Source organism: Panthera pardus, unplaced genomic scaffold (assembly GCF_024362965.1).
Source record: "Panthera pardus isolate Hobbes unplaced genomic scaffold, ASM2436296v1 HiC_scaffold_22, whole genome shotgun sequence".
Classification (NCBI taxonomy): Eukaryota; Metazoa; Chordata; class Mammalia; order Carnivora; family Felidae; genus Panthera; species Panthera pardus.
Genome location: NW_026526788.1, coordinates 59746865 through 59766592, shown reverse-complemented (window position 1 = coordinate 59766592; position 19728 = coordinate 59746865). Strand labels below are relative to the sequence as shown.

General features: G+C 41.6%; 1 protein-coding gene across 1 annotated transcript in view; it reads left to right on the top strand.

The window, feature by feature from the left end:
* The window catches only part of ARMH3 (armadillo like helical domain containing 3), a 174105-nt gene that overhangs the window by 40514 nt on the left and 113863 nt on the right, over positions 1–19728 (top strand). Inside the window, exons 16-20 of the mRNA XM_019459228.2 lie at positions 3209–3267; positions 5958–6023; positions 6906–6975; positions 8047–8107; positions 13696–13784. Coding sequence (XP_019314773.1) covers positions 3209–3267; positions 5958–6023; positions 6906–6975; positions 8047–8107; positions 13696–13784 — 345 coding nt within the window. The remainder of the gene's footprint in view (positions 1–3208; positions 3268–5957; positions 6024–6905; positions 6976–8046; positions 8108–13695; positions 13785–19728) is intronic.

Here is a 19728-nt window from a genome sequence, read left to right as displayed (position 1 = left end):
TACCCATCTAGAGATGTAGAGTGGAAGCAGGAGGGGAGTGGCTGTTGGAAAAGTTTGAGTTTGTTGTCTCTGGTCTCCTGTTCTTCATCTGTTACATCTATAGTCTTTTAACTGGCAGTAGGGAAGGGTAATAGTTGGGCTAGGCGTGAGAGGGGATTGGGAGGAAACCCAGCAGATTCTATCCAGTATGTATCTCAGTCCGCTCTGAGCGGAGCGGCAGAGATGGTTGATGGGCCTCTGAGACTCGGCAGGTGAGATCTGGTAGGCCAGGATAACAAGACTTTTGTGTATTTATGTTTCCTGGGGCCCTGGCTTCTCCTTTGTGGAGGGAGATAACCTCTTCCTTTCTCTAGAAATGTCATAGCAACCACAGAAAAGACTGTATAGATGTGACCCTGCAAATGAACTTGTAGCTTTGCTTGCTATGTAACAGTGAACTGAGGCCCGTGGAACTTACTTTCAGCTCTAATGATTTTATAAACTTCTTTGTCCTGGTCACTTTGTCGTACATAAAATAGAAGGCAAAGTTGAGGGCAGATTAATGGTAGCATGGGTGGTCTCTGGCTGTCTCTCTGAACTCAGGCTGGGATTGGTCTTTGCCAACAGTCAGCCTAAATATGGCAAGGGGCAGTGTTAGGTATGATGGAGAATTAACGTCAAACATGGCTCCTGTGAGACTGAGGGAGTGAGGAACAGAAGAAGAAAAATGTCTCCTGTGCTACATTGGCCCAGCTGTTGCTATGTGTTAATCCCCTGACCTTCTGTATGCCCTGACTGATAGGATCTCATTATGATTTTAGGAGCAATAGAAGCAACTTTGTCTTGGCTCTGCTCTGTCCCCCTATCCAGATATTAGCTCTTTATTCTTTATTATATATTATTTGATACCTATAAAAAGATACTTCTTATATGTATGAATATTAAATTATGAGGCTTATAGTAAGCATAACAAATAGCACAAGTTATGAAGCATAATAAAACAAACATATATAAACCTGCTACTCAACCTGAAGAAATCATGCTTTTGAAGCTACCTGTGTGTCCTCTACCCAGTTGTTCCTCTCCTCTCCACTCTCCAAAATTTTATCATTCCTTTGATTCAGCTCTGCTTTCAAAGCCTTTTTCTCCCGAGGTTCTTCTAATTTGGGGTATTGTTACCTTGAAGGAGTATCTGATTAATCTTAAAAATAGACATTAGGCGGGGCATGCCAGGGTGGCTCAGTCAGTTGAGCATCCAACTCTTGATTTCGGCTCAGGTCATGATCCCAGCGTTGTGGGATCGAGCCCCACCTTGGGGTCTGCACTGGGCATGGAGCCTGCTTAAGATTCTGTCTCTCCCTCTGCCCCTCCCAATCGCCCTCTGCCCCCTGCCACCTTCCTTTGCCTCTCCCCTGCTCGTGCACCTGTGCTCTTGCTTTCTAAGATAAAAATAGACAGTAGGCAAAAATATTAAAAATATATATGTATATCTAAAATGTATATGTGTATATATGTATATCTACGCAGACTTTAAAGTTGATTCACCAAAATTTTACCAGTTAGGACAAATGGGTGGGGTGATTAAACTTGTTTTTTGTTGTCCTTTTTTTGTGCTTTTCTGAGTTAAAAAAGTTTATAATGAAATATGCCTTCGTTTTGTATTCAGAAACACTTTTTTTTTCTTAAGTGGAGAGATTGCGGCAGGCTTTTTTTTACAGGAGTTGCTTATCAGCTTTTGAGGAAAGGGAGGATAGTGCCAGAGAAATTGCAGATAAGTAGAAGAGTCTCATGAATCTAGTTTTGCACAGGCGGGGGCATTTCTCTTCTGGCTGCCTAGGAACTCTGATGTAAGCTCTGGGGAATGTCAGGTAAGTATTATTACTGTATTTGCATTGTCTATGAGAAGAGATGAATGTATTTCTGGACTACAACCCCCATTATGCCTTCTAATTGTCAGGTTTTAGTTGATTTTATCTTTGAGGCAGTAGCAGGTTAATGTCAGGGTGAGTTCTCTTAGCTCATTTCTATAGCACTGTAATCTGTTAATAGATCTTCTCTCGGAATGGACTTCAATCCGGGTCCTGTTAAAGCTGATTTGAGACATCATAAACCATTTGTCCTTTTTGGATATTCTGGCATGAACCCTCTTTTTGCTTCCATTTCACCTCCTCACCCACAAAGATCTTGGAAAGTAAATAAGCTTTCATGGTTCTGGTAATTGGCAGTGATGGAGTAGCTCTTTCTTGGTCATTTGTGTGGGTCTAGAGCCCTGCTGTTGAGGTTACCTTCTTTTTTATTTTTATTTTTATTTATTTATTTTTTTAAACGTTTATTTATTTTTGAGACAGAGAGAGACAGAGCATGAACAGGGGAGGCGCAGAGAGAGAGGAAGACACAGAATCTGAAACAGGCTCCAGGCTCTGAGCGGTCAGCACAGAGCCTGACGCGGGGCTCGAACTCACGGACCGTGAGATCATGACCTAAGCCGAAGTCGGACGCTTAACCGACCGAGCCACCCAGGCGCCCCGGTTACCTTCTTTTTTAATAACTAGAATGTGGGTCTTGGGAGACCAGGGACCTTTGTTTAGTTCAGTGCTGTATCTGTAATGCCTAGCACAGTGCCTGCCACATAGTAGGTACTAAGTAAATATTTGTAGAATGAATAATTTTGGCAGGAAGGAAAGAAAAATGATGAAGAGTTCACAGCTTTTCTGGTCATAAATAGTGTGCACAGTACAAGGAAAGGCATGGGGTGGACCCTGTTCTTCAAGTAATTTGTTTCTGATTCCACTGCCAGTTTGCTATGAACAGTTATAAAACCTTTCCAGATTTTGTGGGAGGTGGATAAGAAGGTGGTGCTTCTAGCTGGTAGATGGGAGGGGTGGGGAAAGGACCTGACTATTTAGAAGCAAAGAGTTGATATGGAAACAAAGGGCATGGCCCTAATGTGGGCCATGACAGTAGGAACCATTATATTAAGTAGATGGCTCTCAGGAAGGTGGTTAGTGGTCCATCAGACTGCCAGAATATTTTAGAAAAAAAATCTTCTGGGGGAATTCTTTTGCCAGGTAGAAAAGCAAGAATTATGCAAGTAGAGCCTTGATTTTCATTCAGGAATTTTATGAAAGGGGGGGAAAGTAGAAATGTTCATTTTGATGATACATATCTTTTTCTGTATAGAAACATGGTTTGGATGATATGGAGAGAAGGGTTTATTTTTTCTTTACAGATGAGCACCGACTTCACAGTGGCAAACTCTGTTTGATTATACTTACGTGTATTGCAGAGGTAGGTGCTGCTAGCCTTCTGATAGTAGCCCATCTCTTACAGGGTGCTTTTTTCTGCCCTTTTCTTGTTCCTGACTTGTAGGTTCCTAAAGCTTGGGAGGGAAACTCTTTCCTCTTTGTTTGTCTCCCTACATTCCTCCCACTAGAATGTAAGCTCTGAGGGGCGCCTGGGTTGCTCAGTTGGTTAAGCCTCTAACTCTTGGTTAGCTCAGGTCACGATCTCATGTTTTTTGAGTTTGAGCCCCATGTCAGGCTCTGTGCTGGCAGTGCAGAGCCTGCTTGAGATCCTCTCTCTCTCCCTCTCTTTCTGTCACTTCTCTCCTCGTGCTCTCTCTCTCTCTCACTCACTCACTCACTCACTCAAAATAAATAAATAAAGTTAAAAAAAAAAAAGAATGTAAACTCTGATACCAAGTACTTTGTCTCCTTCACCAGTGTGTTCTCAGTATTCTCAGCATCTAGCATGTAATAGAGGCTCAATTAGTATTTACTGGATTAATTAATAATGAGTGGTGTTATAACTTCGATAATTTCAGACTAGAAGATGTGAGGTCTTAAGAGTTTTTTTTTTTTAATGTTTATTCATTTTTGAGAGAGAGAGAGTGAGTGAGCGAACATGACTGGGGGAGGGGCAGAGAGCGATGGAGACGCAGAAACCAAAGCAGGCTCCAGGCTCTGAGCTGTCAACATAAAGCCCCATGTGGGGCTCGAACTGATGAACCTGTGAGAAGTTGGACACTTAACCAACTGAGCCACCCAGGTGCCCCCCCTTTTTAAAAATTTTTTTAATGTTTATTCATTTTTGACAGAGCATGAGTGGGGGAGGGGCAGAGAGAGAAGGAGAGCGAGCTCTTAAAGAGTTTTAAATAACAGACTTAAGCCTCTGTAGAAAAAATGATAATGCCCCTTTGAAGCTGCCCATGTTGGGTTTTTTGCATTTAGCAAAATGAAAAAAGGAGCCCAGGGTGCCTCGGTGGCTCAGTTGGTTAAGCGTTCGACTCTTGCTTCGGCTCAAGTCGTGATCTCATGATTCGTGAGTTCGATCCCCACGTCTAGCTCTGAGCTGACAATGAGGAGCCTGCTTGGGATCCTCTCTCTCTGCCCACCCCACTCTCCCCACCACTTGCTCTCTCTCTCAAAATAAAAAACTTAAAAAAAAAAAAAAATGGAGCTCAAGTTCCCTATGGGGAGTTGGTGGAGAGAAAAGCCAAAGAGAGGAATTAGAACCTGAGTAAAGTTGGGCTGATTGCAGTTTGGTGAAGAACAAGAACCCAAGGGTAAAAATAAAAGGTGCTTTATAAGGAGGCTCTTTTGGTTGGATTAATTAGGCCTGAACTCACCCTGCATCTTGGTGGCAACAAAGGTGTAAAAAAAAAACCCACAGGACCCAAATGGTTTCACTTAGGCTGATCCCTGGTTATGGGCAGGACTTGAGTCAATTTAGAGCTAAATTTTCTCTTCAGTTTCCTCCTTTACTATTCCTTATTTTCATCTTTTCTCTCTTAAGAAAAATGGTAAAGGTGGTCCACATCGAGTAAAGATCTTGCTCAGTTTTTCCCTTTTTATATTCTCTGTGAAAAGATGACCTACTTTTCACCAGGTTATGGGTTGCTGGTTATAGAAGAGCTGCTTGTTATTATTATTATTTTTTTAGGTTTTATTTATTTAAGTAATCTTGGGGTACCTGGGTGGCTTGTCGGACGAGCATGTCCGACTCTTGATTCCGGCTCAAGTCATGATCCCAGGTCTTGAGATTGAGCCCTGAGTTGGGCTCCATGCTGAGTGTGGAGCTTGCTTAAGATTCTCTTTCTCTCTCTCTCTCTCTCTCTCTCTCTCTCTCTCTTCCTATGTCCCCTTCCCTGGCTTGTGCTCTTTCTCTCTCAGTCTCTCCATCCAGCATGAGGCTGGAACTCATGACCCAAGATCAAGAGTCGCATGTTCTTCTGACTGAGCCAGCCAGGTGCCGCTGCAAGAGCTGCTTATTAGCAGTGGGCTGGTTGTAATTGCTTTTCAGAAATCTTTCTATCTTTAAAGGAGTTGTTTTTCACAAATTGTAACAGTTCTTAGTAATTGGAGTCTGTCAGATCTTCAAAAACACTGTTGGGAAAGGGCCAAGGGATATTTATTACTGATCCACGGGTGAGAAGTTTTTGATTTTCCGTCAGTCTTGAGCAAGGCCAGAGATAGACAGGGTCTTCCCTACTGCCTTGCTGCCAGCATAGCAGTTTTCTCCTGTTGTGCCAAGCCCATTCCCAGTGGAGTACAGACCTTTCTTCCTAATCGTGGCTCCTCATGTGGAGTCTGCACATGTATCCTGCAGCCCTGATGAAAACCTTCAAGCTGTCACAAATAGAGCAGGCTCCTTGGGCAGATGGAAAGGAAGAGAAAATAAGAAAACAGATTCCTCTCAGCATTCGCCTCAAGTCCCTGTGCCTTAATTTTTATTGTTTGTAATTTGCTGAGAGATTTTTGACCAGTTAGAGACACACTGTGGAATTACATCTAAGTCTCCTGGCTTAAGTAGAGTTTGACATTAAGATTCTAGGCTCATCTCATTAGCTCTTCAACTGGTCCTTGAAAGTAGTAGTTCTTGAAGTCCAAGGATTTATAGCAAGTGTGATAGATTATAAACTGAGTTTCCTAAATGTAGCTCTCATTCCTTACTTTTTCTCCTTATTTCTATTTTTTAAGGATCAGTATGCCAATGCATTTTTGCATGACGACAATATGAACTTTCGAGTAAACTTACATAGAATGGTAGGTGTGATTTTGTTTCTTGTTTTTCTTAGAGGAAATTTTTGGTGTGTTGGCAGGATTTGGGAGGATGAAATTGATCCTACTTAGAACAAATGTGGGTGGAATGTTGTACTAAAGAACTTTTGCTTAACTGCTGTTCAACAGGCCCATGCCTGTTGTTGGAATTTTTTTTTTTTTTTTTTGCATGTCATGGAGCTCTTTCTTACTCAAGAGAGGATGAAAAGATCCACAACCATATTCTCATGGCAGTAATGTTAGAATGTATCAGTAGAAGTATCAGAAATCAGTAGATTTCCACAAGGAGATGGGTCTAAGCCTTTCATTTGCAAAATGCCCTGTGACCTTTGATAGTTAAGACCACATGCTGCTTTATTTGTCTGAGAGGTGGGGGAAATTGAATTTGGAAGATCAGGGAATTTCTTAGAACTGGAAGATACGTTTAAAAATATCATGTTGAGGTTTACATTTCAAACTTAACTTTTGTTTTTTGCAACGGCTACTGTTGCTGCCTCTACACAGTTACCTGCTCCTCTTCTTTTTCTTAATTATTTTATCAAAGAAAAGATACCAGTATGTCTCTTTTGTTCTTAGTAATGTCCCTTGTACAGATAAAATCAAGGTAAAAACAACAGCTTTCCCATTGTAGTATGCTCCAGTGTCCATTGGGGCTGTTGTCTTGCTGTGAATTGTGTTTTTGTCACAGGCCTGCGTTGATAACTGAGAAGCATTTATAAGTCCTCCCTGCCCCACCCCACCCCCATCACTAGAAAAAGAAAGAAAAGGTAGCATGTCAGAGTGATTTTATTTGCGTGAAGAACATGATGACGAGCCATTGGATGTCAGTTCATGTGTCCACTAATTTCATTTCTTTTTTGTGTGCAGCCTATGAGACACAGGAAGAAGGCAGCAGACAAGAACCTTCCCTGCCGTCCCTTAGTATGTGCAGTACTGGGTGAGTCTTATCAAAATTGGCATTTTCCTGAGCCAGTGACGGATTTTCATGATTAAGAGGAGGGATAGATCCTGGTTGATGTGCTTCTCCCTCAAAGAAGTTACTAGTTACGTTTCTTCTCTGGTGTAAGAAACCACGTTTATCGTTCAGTTTGGTAAAACAACTCCAGTGACTAGATTGCTCAATTAAAGCGTTCTCTTGTTCAAAGAGAAAGATCTTTCCAGGGAGATAAATGGGTAAGTCTAAGCCTGGTACATGATTTAAATTTGTAAAATGTTTTATTCCTGATCAAGATTTCAAATTTCACTCTCTTCTTGGTTCATATTGATGTGTCAGCTGGCCAGGAGGCTTGAGGTTCAAGGTTCAGCTATACAAAAATTTCCTTTGAGTAAATTAAGCTGAGATGAAGCTGACAGAGCTGACAGTAGGGGGTTGTAACTTAGGGAATTTTGTCTGCCCAGAATTCTGCATTTTCCTCAGGGGAATACTATGAACTCTTAATCCCATTTCACTTGGATTTTCAGCCCTACTTCCTAAATCTACCTGATTTTAGAAACAGTAATTAAGACTATATGATAAGGCTCCATTGACCCAAAGCCCCACAGACCATTTCAGTCAATATCTGTCAAACTGAGCGTGATTGTGAGATGAGATAGACTGACATCTCTTTAAAGTGGAGTCTCGAGTTGTACACATGCGATCCATAATTTCTTCTCTACTTGCCTCATTGCTCGGTTCTCAGAATATGATTTCCCTCTGGCATTTTGCTTTAGTGCCATGGTACAAAATATCTGTGCAGTGAAATCTCTTGTGTACGTGAATTTATTGGCAGGTCAAGGTATCCTTCTGGAAGTAGGAGTGTGAGCTAATTGTTACTTTACAAGTGGCAGGTAGTGCAAGTGTTGTGAAAAGTGCCTTATATAAAATAAATTTCAGTGTACGTGAATAAAGACGTGGTTAGCGGTTGCCATTCAGCATGAGAGCAAGGTATACTCAGGTTTTTTTCCCAACTCAAAGGCATGGAATGCATTTCATTCTGATTCATCTAATTGTTATCCTTTTCCCATTCAGACCTGATGGTAGAGTTTATTGTAACACACATGATGAAGGAGTTTCCTATGGATCTGTATGTGTAAGTATCATGGTTCGCTTAATGTGTACAAATCTATTTTATAGAATTGAGTGATAGGAAATTTATAGTCACATTTCTATATATACTTTGCTTCAGGAAAAACACACTTGTGTATGAGTGTCAGGGAGCATTTTATGGCCTGGATTTATACATCTTTCCAGAAGGGAGAAACTGTACAAACCACAGTTTGGATTCTGCACATATCTTCATTATCCCTTTAGGCACACTGCATGGAGAACAAGGTTGATGCACTGAAGTAGTGATCATGGGTGGCTGCTGTAATCCAAAGATACAGAATACCAGCAGGCCACTTAGTCATCCCTAGGCATTGGCATGAAAGTAGTCAGAAGTAGTTAGGACGTAGGAAAAGGCCAGAGAGATAGAGCTTCTTAGCCTACATTGTCCTCAGCAGCCTAGTCAGAACCGTGTTAGCTAGGTAAATTACGTATGTTAGCGTCCTGGTTGGGAGATTCCTGCCTCCTGAGATCAGGTTGTTTATCCCATTTCTTTAAACCAACACAACTAGAGGCAACTGAAAATCATCCTATTTTAATAAAGTTTAAGTCTTTAGGCTTTCTCTCTCATTTGATGTTTCTTCATTCTTCTTTAGTGCCCAAGAACAGCCGTGCTACATTAGTGTGATCCCAAATATGTATATTATGTTTTTTCCTTAAAAAGTATCTAAATTGAGGGGTGCCTGGGTGGCTCAGTTGGTTAAGTGACTGACTTCGGCTCAGGTCATAATCTCACGGTTCATGAGTTCGAGCCCTGCGTTGGGCTCTGTGCTGACAGCTCAGAGCCTGAAGCCTGCTTCAGATTCTGTGTTTCCCTCTTCTCTCTGCCCCTCCCTTGCTCGTGCTTTTTCTCTTTTAAAAAGTAAATAAACATTAAAAAAAAAAAATCTAGGGGCGCCTGGGTGGCGCAGTCGGTTAAGCGTCCGACTTCAGCCAGGTCACGATCTCGCGGTCCGTGAGTTCGAGCCCCGCGTCAGGCTCTGGGCTGATGGCTCGGAGCCTGGAGCCTGTTTCCGATTCTGTGTCTCCCTCTCTCTCTGACCCTCCCCCGTTCATGCTCTGTCTCTCTCTGTCCCAAAAATAAAAAAAAAAAATTAAAAAAAAAAAAAATCTAAATTGAGTCTGACAACAGAATCAGTACTTCCATTTTTTTCAGGAGGAGAGTTGTTTCGTGAACAGCAAGGTCAGTGTACCTCACTCCAGTGCCAGGCCTGGGATCTAGGAGGTATAAAGGATTTTACTCTGAATAGAGTAGCCCTCCAGCTCTTTAGACCGTAGGTCATGTCATGTAGTCTTGGCTTCTTAGGTCTAAATAAATGCTACAAATTAGGTTAAGTAGGTTGCAGTTTGCATTTTTCTATTTGCATTTTCTTTTGAAAATGAGGAAAGAAAGTGAGCCTGATTCTTTATTTTAATTGAAAGACCATGGAAGCTGCTTTCTTTTTTTTTTTTAATGCTGATTAGATTAGTTTTTGGCTCATTTTAGGTGTATCTCTGAACCTTAGTACCTTAGGGGTCAGATTTATTATACTACAACTTTATTTGTTACTTGATTATCTTATGTTCTAGTTTTAGGATATGCTATTTACTTCGTAGTTTATTATTATAGTTGTTGTTTTCTCATTTTCCAGGTAAGGAAACTGAGACTCCAGAGATGGAGTGCTTTGCTCAGGGTTATTCTGTTAGTAAGCACCACTGCCTTTTCCTGAAGCCAGCTTTTCTTACTGTAAATTCTAGGCTGTTGCTATCCCTTCTCTGGTGTATTAGTTACCCATTGCTGTGTACAAATGACCCCAAACCTAGTGGTTTAAAACAAATATTTGTTATCTCAGTATCTGTGGCTCGGGAATCCAGGAGCAGCTTAGCTGGGTAGTTTTGGCATAAGGTTTCTTACAAGGCTGCAAAGTGTTAGCTGGGCCTCGTAGACATCCAAGACTCTAATGGGGCTTGAGAATTTGCTTCCAAGCTCACTTACATGGTTGGTGGCAGACCTCAGTTCCTTGCCATGTGGCCCCCTCAATAGCGTTGCTTGCCATGGCAGTTGGCCTCCCCCAACGCTAGTAATCCAAGAGAGGAGAGTCTAGGATGGAAGCCATAGTGTCTTTTATAACCTGATCTCAGATGACCCACCATTTCTATTGGGCACATAGACCAACCCTTTTACAGTGTGGGAAGGGACTACACAAGGATATGAATATGCCAGGAGGTGGGGACCACTGGAGCCATCTTGCAGGCCGACTACCATAGTCACACACCCAGTAAGTTGCATCACCAGGATTCAGACTCCAGTCTCTCCGACCCCAGAGACTGTACTCTTAACTACTGCTGCTATAAGTGACAAAGGAAAGATTTGTACAGGGTGACTAATGCTGACTGGGGCATCAGAGAAGATAACAGAGAAGGTTGCATTTGACCTGAGTCATGAAGAAACAGTGGGAGTTTTCTATGTGGAGGAGTCAGGGAGGGACACACCAAGCAGGGGACCAGCATGTTCAGAGGCTTGAAAGTGTGGCATGTTTGGAGAGTAGAAAGCAATTCAGGATGATTAGAGTGTAGAGTGCATGGAGGAAGCATAGGAGAGTAGAAAGATGGCTGCCTAAGTGGCTGATGGTGGACAGTTGAAAGTGGGATGACATAAGATTGGGTGTTCAGTATGTAGAATTACAGGTATGTAGCTGTCTACCCAAATCCTCACATCCCAGCCAATGACCCTGGTCTACATAAATATTTTAATTCCCTCCCTGCCTGCCTCCCCTCTCCACCCCCCCCCCCCCCCCCGCCCCCGTTTCTAACTTTTTTGGTATTGCCTTGCTTTCTCAGTTGCTTTTTCCACCTGTTCCCTAATTGAATGTCCTGAGGTTAGGGAAGATGGAGGAGATAATGAGGCATCAACCTGACAGCGGCTGGGCAGAAGGTCACACCCTCAGGCTGAATTCACTTTCTTCATTACTACCCGTGGGCATATTTCCAGATCTCCCCACCCCCTCCTCCAGCCCTCTTCCCAGCTTTTGGCATTTGGAGCATCAAGTCCTTTTTAGGTGAACTTCTCTGCTCCCAGCTGGGCATCAGGCCAGGTTGCTGTTCTCACTTCTCATTATGTACTGCTTTTCAGCATCGTACAGCAGAGTGAGAAATTGAAAGCAAAATGAATTTCTATCATTTCAGATAAGTTTATAATCCTCCTGGTAAAATATGAAGAAATAGAGAGTGTGGAAAGCCTTAATACTCCAAACCAGAATCTGGGTCAAAAATGAAACAATTTCACATCTGTGTATGAATGCTGTAGGTGAAGTAATAATGGAGAAAGGTACTTATAAAAAAGGAGAGAGAGAGAGAGAGAAAAGGCAAGTCTTGCCTGGAGCAGTAGGAGGTGGGGAAACTTAACCAATTAATTTCATTCCTGACTATATTTCTTGATTCTTGCTGCCACCCCCACTGCTGCCACAGGATTTGGGAGGGAGGAGAAGTAGTCTCTGAGGAGAATATGTTTCCTTTAAGCTTCTCTTACATGCCGGACTTTCTCAGTAAGAGATTCTCAAACCTGGGGGGAGGCTCTGGAAGAAAGTAGAGACGTCAGTGGACCCCACAAGAAGACTTCAGGCTAGAGTGGAACTGTCTCATGTTGAAACAGGAAACAAAATGCCCCAGAGAAGCAGTACATTTAGAGTAATTCAGCCAGTATTTTTAAGGCTGTAACAGTTGTGAAAATTTTCATTCTGCTTCGTAAATAGTGTAAGTTATTGAGACCACCAGGCTGGTGTTGTCACCTGTTGGGTGGCTGCAGAAGCAGGAGCAGAGCTCAGGAACAGTGTCATAGCCTTTGAACCAGAGGGTGGTGGCAGCAGAAGTGGGGGCACAGGTAGTATCTCCCTGCTGCTCTGCAGGGGCTCCATGTTGGGTGGCATTGTCAACAGAGCCGAGGTTCAGGCTGTCCAGATCCCGGGCCATGTGAGAGGTGCTGGTGTGCAGGAATGTACTGTGCATGGGTGGTCCTTTCTCTGGCTGATTAATATTCCATTGTATGGATGTGTGACATCATTTTATTTATCCATTCATCAGTGGATAGACATTTGTGTTGTTTATATCTTTGGCTATTATGAATAATGCTACTACCAACATTCACTTACAGATTTTGTTTTTAAATGTTTATTTTGAGAGAGAGCATGTGCGTGTGCACACAAGCAGGTGAGGAGCAGAGAGAGAGAGAGAGAAGAGAATCCCAAGCAGACTCCACGCTCAGCACAGATCCTGACATAGGGCTCAATTCCACGACTGTGAGATCATGACCTGAGCTGAAATCAAGAGTTGGATGCTTAACCGACTGAGCCACCAAGTCGGCACTGCCCATCTTTCTTATTAGGGGCGTTATTATTTTTTCTTATCAATTTGTATAAACATACACGTTAAGCGTAGTAATGCTTTGGTATCTTTTGCTACAAGTATAATTTCCCATACGGTTTGGCTTTAATGTAATTTAAAAAATCACACAAGGTATTCATTTTTAGGAAGTAAATTTCATGAGTATTCAACTTTGTACTTTCCTCCATGGCTTTTTATGCTTTCAAAACCGTCCCCCAGTCAGAGATGAAAAAACATTTTTTGTTAGGTTTATAATGTTTATTTTTTTTTAAATTTTTTTTAACGTTTATTTATTTCTTATTGAGAGACAGAGAGACACAGAGCGTGAGCAGGGGAGGGGTAGAGAGGGGGGAGACACAGAATCTGAAGCAGGCTCCAGGCTCTGAGCTGTCAGCACAGAACCCGATGCTGGGCTTGAACTCACAAATGGCGAGATCATGCATGACCTGAGCAGAAGTCAGTCACTCAACCAATTGAGTCACCCAGGTGCCCCTAGGTTTATAATGTTTAAAAATGTCTTTCCTATTTGCTGCCTATTTGGAGGTACTCCCCCAAACATATATGTTATTGTGATGTGAGTAATATTGAATATTCCAGTGATCTAGAATTGTATCATCCAGTAGAAGTTTTAGTGATGATAGAAAAGTTCTGTATATTTGTGCTGTCCAGTGTTGTTGCTGCCAGCCTCATGTGGCTGTTGAGTGTTTGATAATGTGGTTAGTGCAAGTGAAGAATGAATTTTTAATTTAACTCTTAATGTAAATACAATTTAAGTTAATTATGAATTAAGCCAAAATTTAATTTAAAATTTAAAAACAAATTTAAATAGATCTGAAGACTTAAGGTCTTTAATTTTTTATTTTTGTATCCTGTGTTTGCAACATCGAACGGAGTGGTCTAATTCTGCTTCACTGATAAATGCTTTCCTCTGGGGAAAGATAACTTAAGGGAATGGTATCCATAATGCCTAATGAATGGCTGACCTATATGTGATTATAGCCCCCTTTTCCTAGTGATAAAGGGAATTAGCACAAGCACTGTGTGCGGGTGGCTGGGGGAGAACAGTTTAAAAGCTAAAGTGTCTTTCTTTGACCTGGTACAAATTCATATCCAGCATCTTTAGTGGCCTTAGCAAAGCTGTCTTGCCACAGTATAGGGTATCTGCGGTGAGTTGCATCAGACTCTTAGGCTTATCCCAGTTTTCCTCTGTTACAGACGCTGCATTCAGGTAGTACATAAACTACTTTGCTACCAGAAGAAGTGTAGAGTACGCCTGCATTACACCTGGCGGGAACTCTGGTCAGGTAACTTTCTCTTCTGAATTCATCTTCTTTCTCTATATTTTTTATGAGCCTCTAGGGCTAGGCACAGATGAATTTTTTTTTTTAACTTTTTAGTTTGTTTAGGATGCTTCTAATCGGGACCTGGGAATGCCACATATCTGTTCCATACTTTCTCTCAAATTCCTTCTCCCCCATATTTTTTTTTTATTAGCCGGTAGAAACAATTGAATATATCTGAGTTCTAATGATTCTTGCTTTGAGTAAGAGTGAGGTAGGAGGAGTCCGTACAAACTTGGATTCTCCCTCCATTCCATGTGGTAGCGGCATATGGACTATAGGGAGTCTTCTGTGTTTCCTCAAGATGAGTAATCTCAGGAGGAATGTCATAGGGAGAGGGGGCGGGGAGGGGGTGGAGAGATGGGGGGAATCCTGTTCTTTGTGTTACATCTGGCGTTATTACTGTTTACAGACAGTGTCATTTGTACCACTCCCCCTGTGCCAGAGACAAAAACAGCAAATTACAGTGTTTACTTTTGTCTTTGTATCCATTTGGTAGCCCAGTAAAGTCACAGCCACCCCTGCTGGCGGGAAGTGGTTCTTCTCTAAGGGTACAATTAATGCTGGCTTGCCACCCCTTTCTTTTGTGTAACTAAATTGGAGGTTTCAGGAAAGCAGAGGAGACATGCTCCCCGAGGCATTTGCTTGCTGATAGGTCCTGTGACTTTTGTGACCTGATGGTACAATAAAGTCTTTTTCAGATGATTACAGTGGATGAATGGTTGCCCCACCCATGAGAGCTTCTCTGTATTCTCAACAGAGGAGGGTGTGTTAGTGTCAGAGCCTCTATGAGAAACAGGCCAGTAACTCCACCCCCTCCCATGGAATTCATCTCACTTGTTGTGACACATGGTTTCCTCCCAACCCAATTTGGCTTTCTAAATTTAGTCCTCTATAATGGGAAGTAGAGATCTTTAATTAATGGATTAGCAAGTTCTTTGCAGTTATTGCCAATGGTGGTGAAGGGCGAACAGGAGAAAAACACTAAGTGGCAATAGTGGCTTTTTCGCATTTTAGGAGAAAAGAGTATGATTGTGTGAAAGTTTGAGATTGAGGGAATATCAGATGGTCTAAAGAGATCAAAAGAGATTGAAATGACTAAAAGGCAGTAGAATCTCCTGGGTAGAAACAATTCTTTTTAATATACAGGAGTATTGTGATTGCCTATAGGATAGTTATATGACTGTTAGGTTCTAAAGAGTTAGGTTTAAAGAGAAAACACAAAAATGATACAAATCTATGGATGTTGGTACAGTTGTAGGACTTACAACGAGTACAAATGGCTTATGTCTGTAACTGGGGTTAAATTACCCATTGTAATATTAACGAGTTGGTGGCAATAGTTTTTGCCTGCTTTTGATTCTTTCCTGGTTTGATTTTCTCTTTTTCTGCTTTATTTTTTATCCTAGCCGTCCTGTCTCTGGTCCTTGGGATCTCTCTGGCTTTTCTCCCATCCTCATCACCTGTGGTCCTCTTCCTCATTGTTCGTTGCATTGCCTTTTCCATGTTGCCTTTTACTGTTCACCCTAGTCTGTCTCCCTGGGGCCCGGGGCCTTCCATTACTCTCTTTCCTCCACCTTGTATCCTGTCCTTTGTGCCACTGCTGTCGTACATTCTACTTGTACAGATGTTGTAAACCCCAAAATACATTGCCATCCTCTTTGTTTAAAGAGGCAATTATCGGGGCACCTGTGTGGCTCAGTTGGTTAAACGTCTGACTCTTAGTTTTGGCTCTGGCTCAAGTCACGATCTCATGGTTCGTGGGTCTGAGCGCGCATCAGGCTCTGTGCTGACACTGTGGAGCCTGATTGAGATACTCTGTCTCCCTCTCTCTATGCCCTTCCCCCACTTGACTGTGCACTCTTTCTCTCAAAAGTAAATAAACAAACATTAAAAAAAGAGGCAGCTATCTTTTAAAGAGATTAAAAATGTCTTTTATACTTATCTTTTCTTGACCTTAGCATTTCCCCATTCTGGCTAGAAAATTGTGAGGCAGGAGACCACTTTTATTCTGTGTTGGTCAGTGACTTTAAGTCTTTGAGTACTTTGTCACGTGCAGCTCTGGTCTGAATTATGTGCTATCCCAGGACTGATTGATTGGCATTCTGTGGTCCTTGATAGGTTCAGAGGAGATGTTTATGAGGGTCATTGTAGTAATGCTTGGACGACTTCTTGTTCCTGAGGTATAGGCACTTGTACTAGAGTTCTCTGCCAAATGAGGTTAGGTCCTTTTCCTATAGAGACTGGGTGAGCCTCCTGGAACCCTGGCTCTGTGTGTTCGTACACGGAGTGTACAGTGAGATGGAGAGCAGCAGGTGTTAAGGAAAGTTGCAAAATACTACACTAAATCTGAGGCATCAGAGCCCATAATAATGTATAATATTGCAATCAGTGAATATAAATGTGGCTGTGGTGGATCCACCCACTCCTTGGCTGGCAGTACCCCTCATATGTTGGTATGCCCATGCTTTACTCTTTCTTTGCCTTCTAGGTTTAGGGATTTGCTAGAGATGTTTGAACCTCACGCTGGAAAATATGCTGATGTGTATAGATGCTTGACATACATGTGCTGCAAACTTTAATTGAATTTTATTTGTAAGTAAAACTGATAAGACATGTGTTGTTAGATTGGACACACAGAAGCCGTTGGGTGTCTCGGAAGCAGTTGGCTAGGGCCCAAATGCCTTTTGTCGTTTGGAATGTGGGTGTGTAGTATCACTGTGCTTAGAATGGTGATTTTATCCCTATGCTGTTTGACTATAGTCAGTTGTTCTTTGTTATTGGGGAGGTGGCCAGAGGTCCCCTTCCAGATACCCATATGGAATTCCTAGGCTTGGTCTTATTGACAAGAAGGCAGCTGTATTAGTTGGGGGTTTGATCCTGCCTGATATGTTGGTTTTGCATGTATAAGCCCTGACCTACTCCGTGCTGCCATTGTCTATTTATATGGTGCCTGTCACCATGGTATTTGAGTATGTGGGAAAATATATTTAGGCTAACTTCAAATAGAATAGGGAAAGGGATAAGTCCTGCCTCTCTCATTGCCCTCTTTTTAGCAATCACTATTTTTCCCTAAGTTATGGAAAGTTCAAAAGCTCTTCCTTCTCTGACCTCTAGACTACCTAGATCTCCTATTTTAGGTAAAAGATTAGGTCTTAAATCTATTCTCTGTAGGGATAGAAAAGTAGGTTCTATGATCAGATTCTAGGAGATAGGTCTTTACCTTTGAGAATATAATGAAAAATGATCTTTGTGTCCAGAAAAATGCCCATTTGTACATATGTATTTTGCATATAATTTTAGAGAATTCATGGCCCCCCTGAAGCCATCCATGATCCTTTGCTAAGAATCCCTGTCTTGGGGTGCCTGAGTAGCTCAGTCAGTTAAGCAGCAGACTCTTGGTCATGATCTCACAGTTTGTGAGTGCGAGCCCTGCCTTGGGCTCTGCTTGGGATTCTCCCTCTCTCTCTGTCTCCCTACTCCCCCCCCACCCCCAGCCGCTAGCATACTCCCTTTTCTCTCTCTCTCTCAAAATAAACAAACATTAAAAAAAAAAAAATCGAATCTCGGTCTTAATTTTAGGTTGCATGGCCTCCTAATTAATTCCGTTTTCACAGAACATCTTACTATCTGGTTTAATATTTTTCATTTACCGATCATACTGTATTCCTCCTGGGAACTTTACCTTTACAATCTCCTCTCTGAACTTCTTAGGCTAAAGAGCACATTGGTCACTATGTCTTAGTTTCTGTGTCTTCCTACAGCACTTTGGGTTTCTATTTTAGCATACGGTATTGTTTTGCTGTGTTCGCATAAGTCTGTATAATGATTTATTTAAATATCTTTCTTTCCTCTTAAAGTTCTATAGTGCAAGGCCTGTGTTTTTATCATTGCTTTATCCTGAGCACACTACTTGGCTTATAATAGGTGTTCAGAAAACATTTGAATGAATAAATAAATGGGTAAGTGGACATGTAGAATTTCCATAATTGATGAATCAACATTCTCTTAAAGTAGCGTGGTGTTATGTCTCTGCCTGAAAACAACAACAACAATGATAACAATAATAGAACCCAGTAGGATGTTTGTTGTCATGTTTCTGTTGAGCTGATTTTATCACCTTTTTATTTGAATTGTTGATGTGACAGGGAGTGGTGGGTGATTTCACTTTCCTTTGTCTGTTTCTTCCTTACCTACAGATACATGGATTGCTTTTAACTAAGTAAAAATGGAAACTTTGTTGGTTTCTAAGCCATTAACCAAAGAATGAGCAGAATGTTTAGAGAGAAGCATGTAGTTGTTCGAGAGGAAAAGACCTGAACAGAGCTTCATGGGTGGAGTCAGCTTTTTTCACTTCCTCTGCAGGCAGAAGGGGCAGTGGGGAGGCAGTCTGCATTTAAACAGTGTAGCTTTCCATAGTCCTAAAACATGGGTCGATTTAAAGGCAGATTTATACTGACATTTTATACTCGACATTTATCTATGGATCACAGTCCTTCTTACCCTTTCACTTTGCCACATCCCTGGTGATGTCATTATTTTTATCACCATTTGTTGGGGAAGGGAGTGGAGGTGTAGAAGGGTAAGTGCCTTGCTAAGGATCATGGAACCAGATACTAAGCAGAGTCATGATTAGAACTTAGAGTTCCTGACTCCTATGCTCAGACGCAGATCACTAGGCAACATTTGCCTCCCTGCAGGAAGAAAGGCCCCTAAAGCCCCCAAAACAATCTGTTCAGCTTCACTGTGCTAAATAGCATCCAGAGCATTCACAGCTTTGTGAAAAAGAGAGAAATTGTACATGGCCTGACCTTTTAGATACCTACTGGGAGATATGGAAAACCCAGAGAGTGTCACAGCTTTGTGGATCCAGCTGGCTTTCTCATCGCTGGCAGAAGCCTGTGACTTCATGGTTAGGTATACCTTGAGACTGGGAATTGAGAGGCTTTTGTTGGAAGCTTGTTATATTGTAGGTGTTGTCATACAGGACTGAAAATTTTCAAGAGAAAGACTGACCTGAGCCTTAGGTAGATCTGTGCATTCTTGTATAACTTCGACAGCTTGTCAGCCCTTCCTGATTTGGGGAAACTATCCTTTGAACTTTTAATTATCAGCTTTTTTTTTTTTTCTTGTTTAGTTTCTTTTTTAAACTTTCAATTTAAAAAAATTTTTTAATTTTGATATAATTATAGAGTCAGGAAGTTGCAAAAATAGTATAGCGAGTTCTCGCACCCTTCACCCAGCTTCCTCCAATGGTGACATCTTATATAACTACAATATTGCCTCTTTTAGATTTGAAGAAGGTATAGGGAGGAGGGAAGGACAAGCAGTAAACAGCTAGAGTAGATGGGAAGAGGAATTTTGGCAGCTGCTGTTGCTATTTTGTTTTTAAAATTGCTTTTTAAATTGTTCTTCCTCTTTCCCCCAAATTTTCTCTGATGTAGGAGAAGATGTTACAAGATGTATTCTAGGCTTGATGTGCCTAATTAAGAGTGCTCTAGCTTCCATGTGCAAAAAGATGGAGGCTTCTTTCTTCTGTGGATAATCAATTCTTCTTAGAATGTTTTAATACAGGGTCATTAGAACGCATTTTTCTGTTTCTATAATTTGGTTACGAAAGATTCTGTACAGCAGCGTAGAAAGCCCCAGGACTGAAAAAGAATGCCAGGAAACTCTTTTTTTCCTTCAAATCACCACATTTGGCTAAATCTGAAATTTATACTATTTTGACTCTTTCTTTCATCCCCTCAGAAACTTGGCAGAAGCAAAAGATAAGAATTTCTAACAGGTTTAGCCTGTTAGAGGGAGAAAAAGATTCCCACCAGAAAGCCCCTAAAAAGAGTGAGAAATCTCTGTTCTTTTCTCTGCACATGAAGTCACTTCCTATCCAGAGAAATGTCAACTCTTA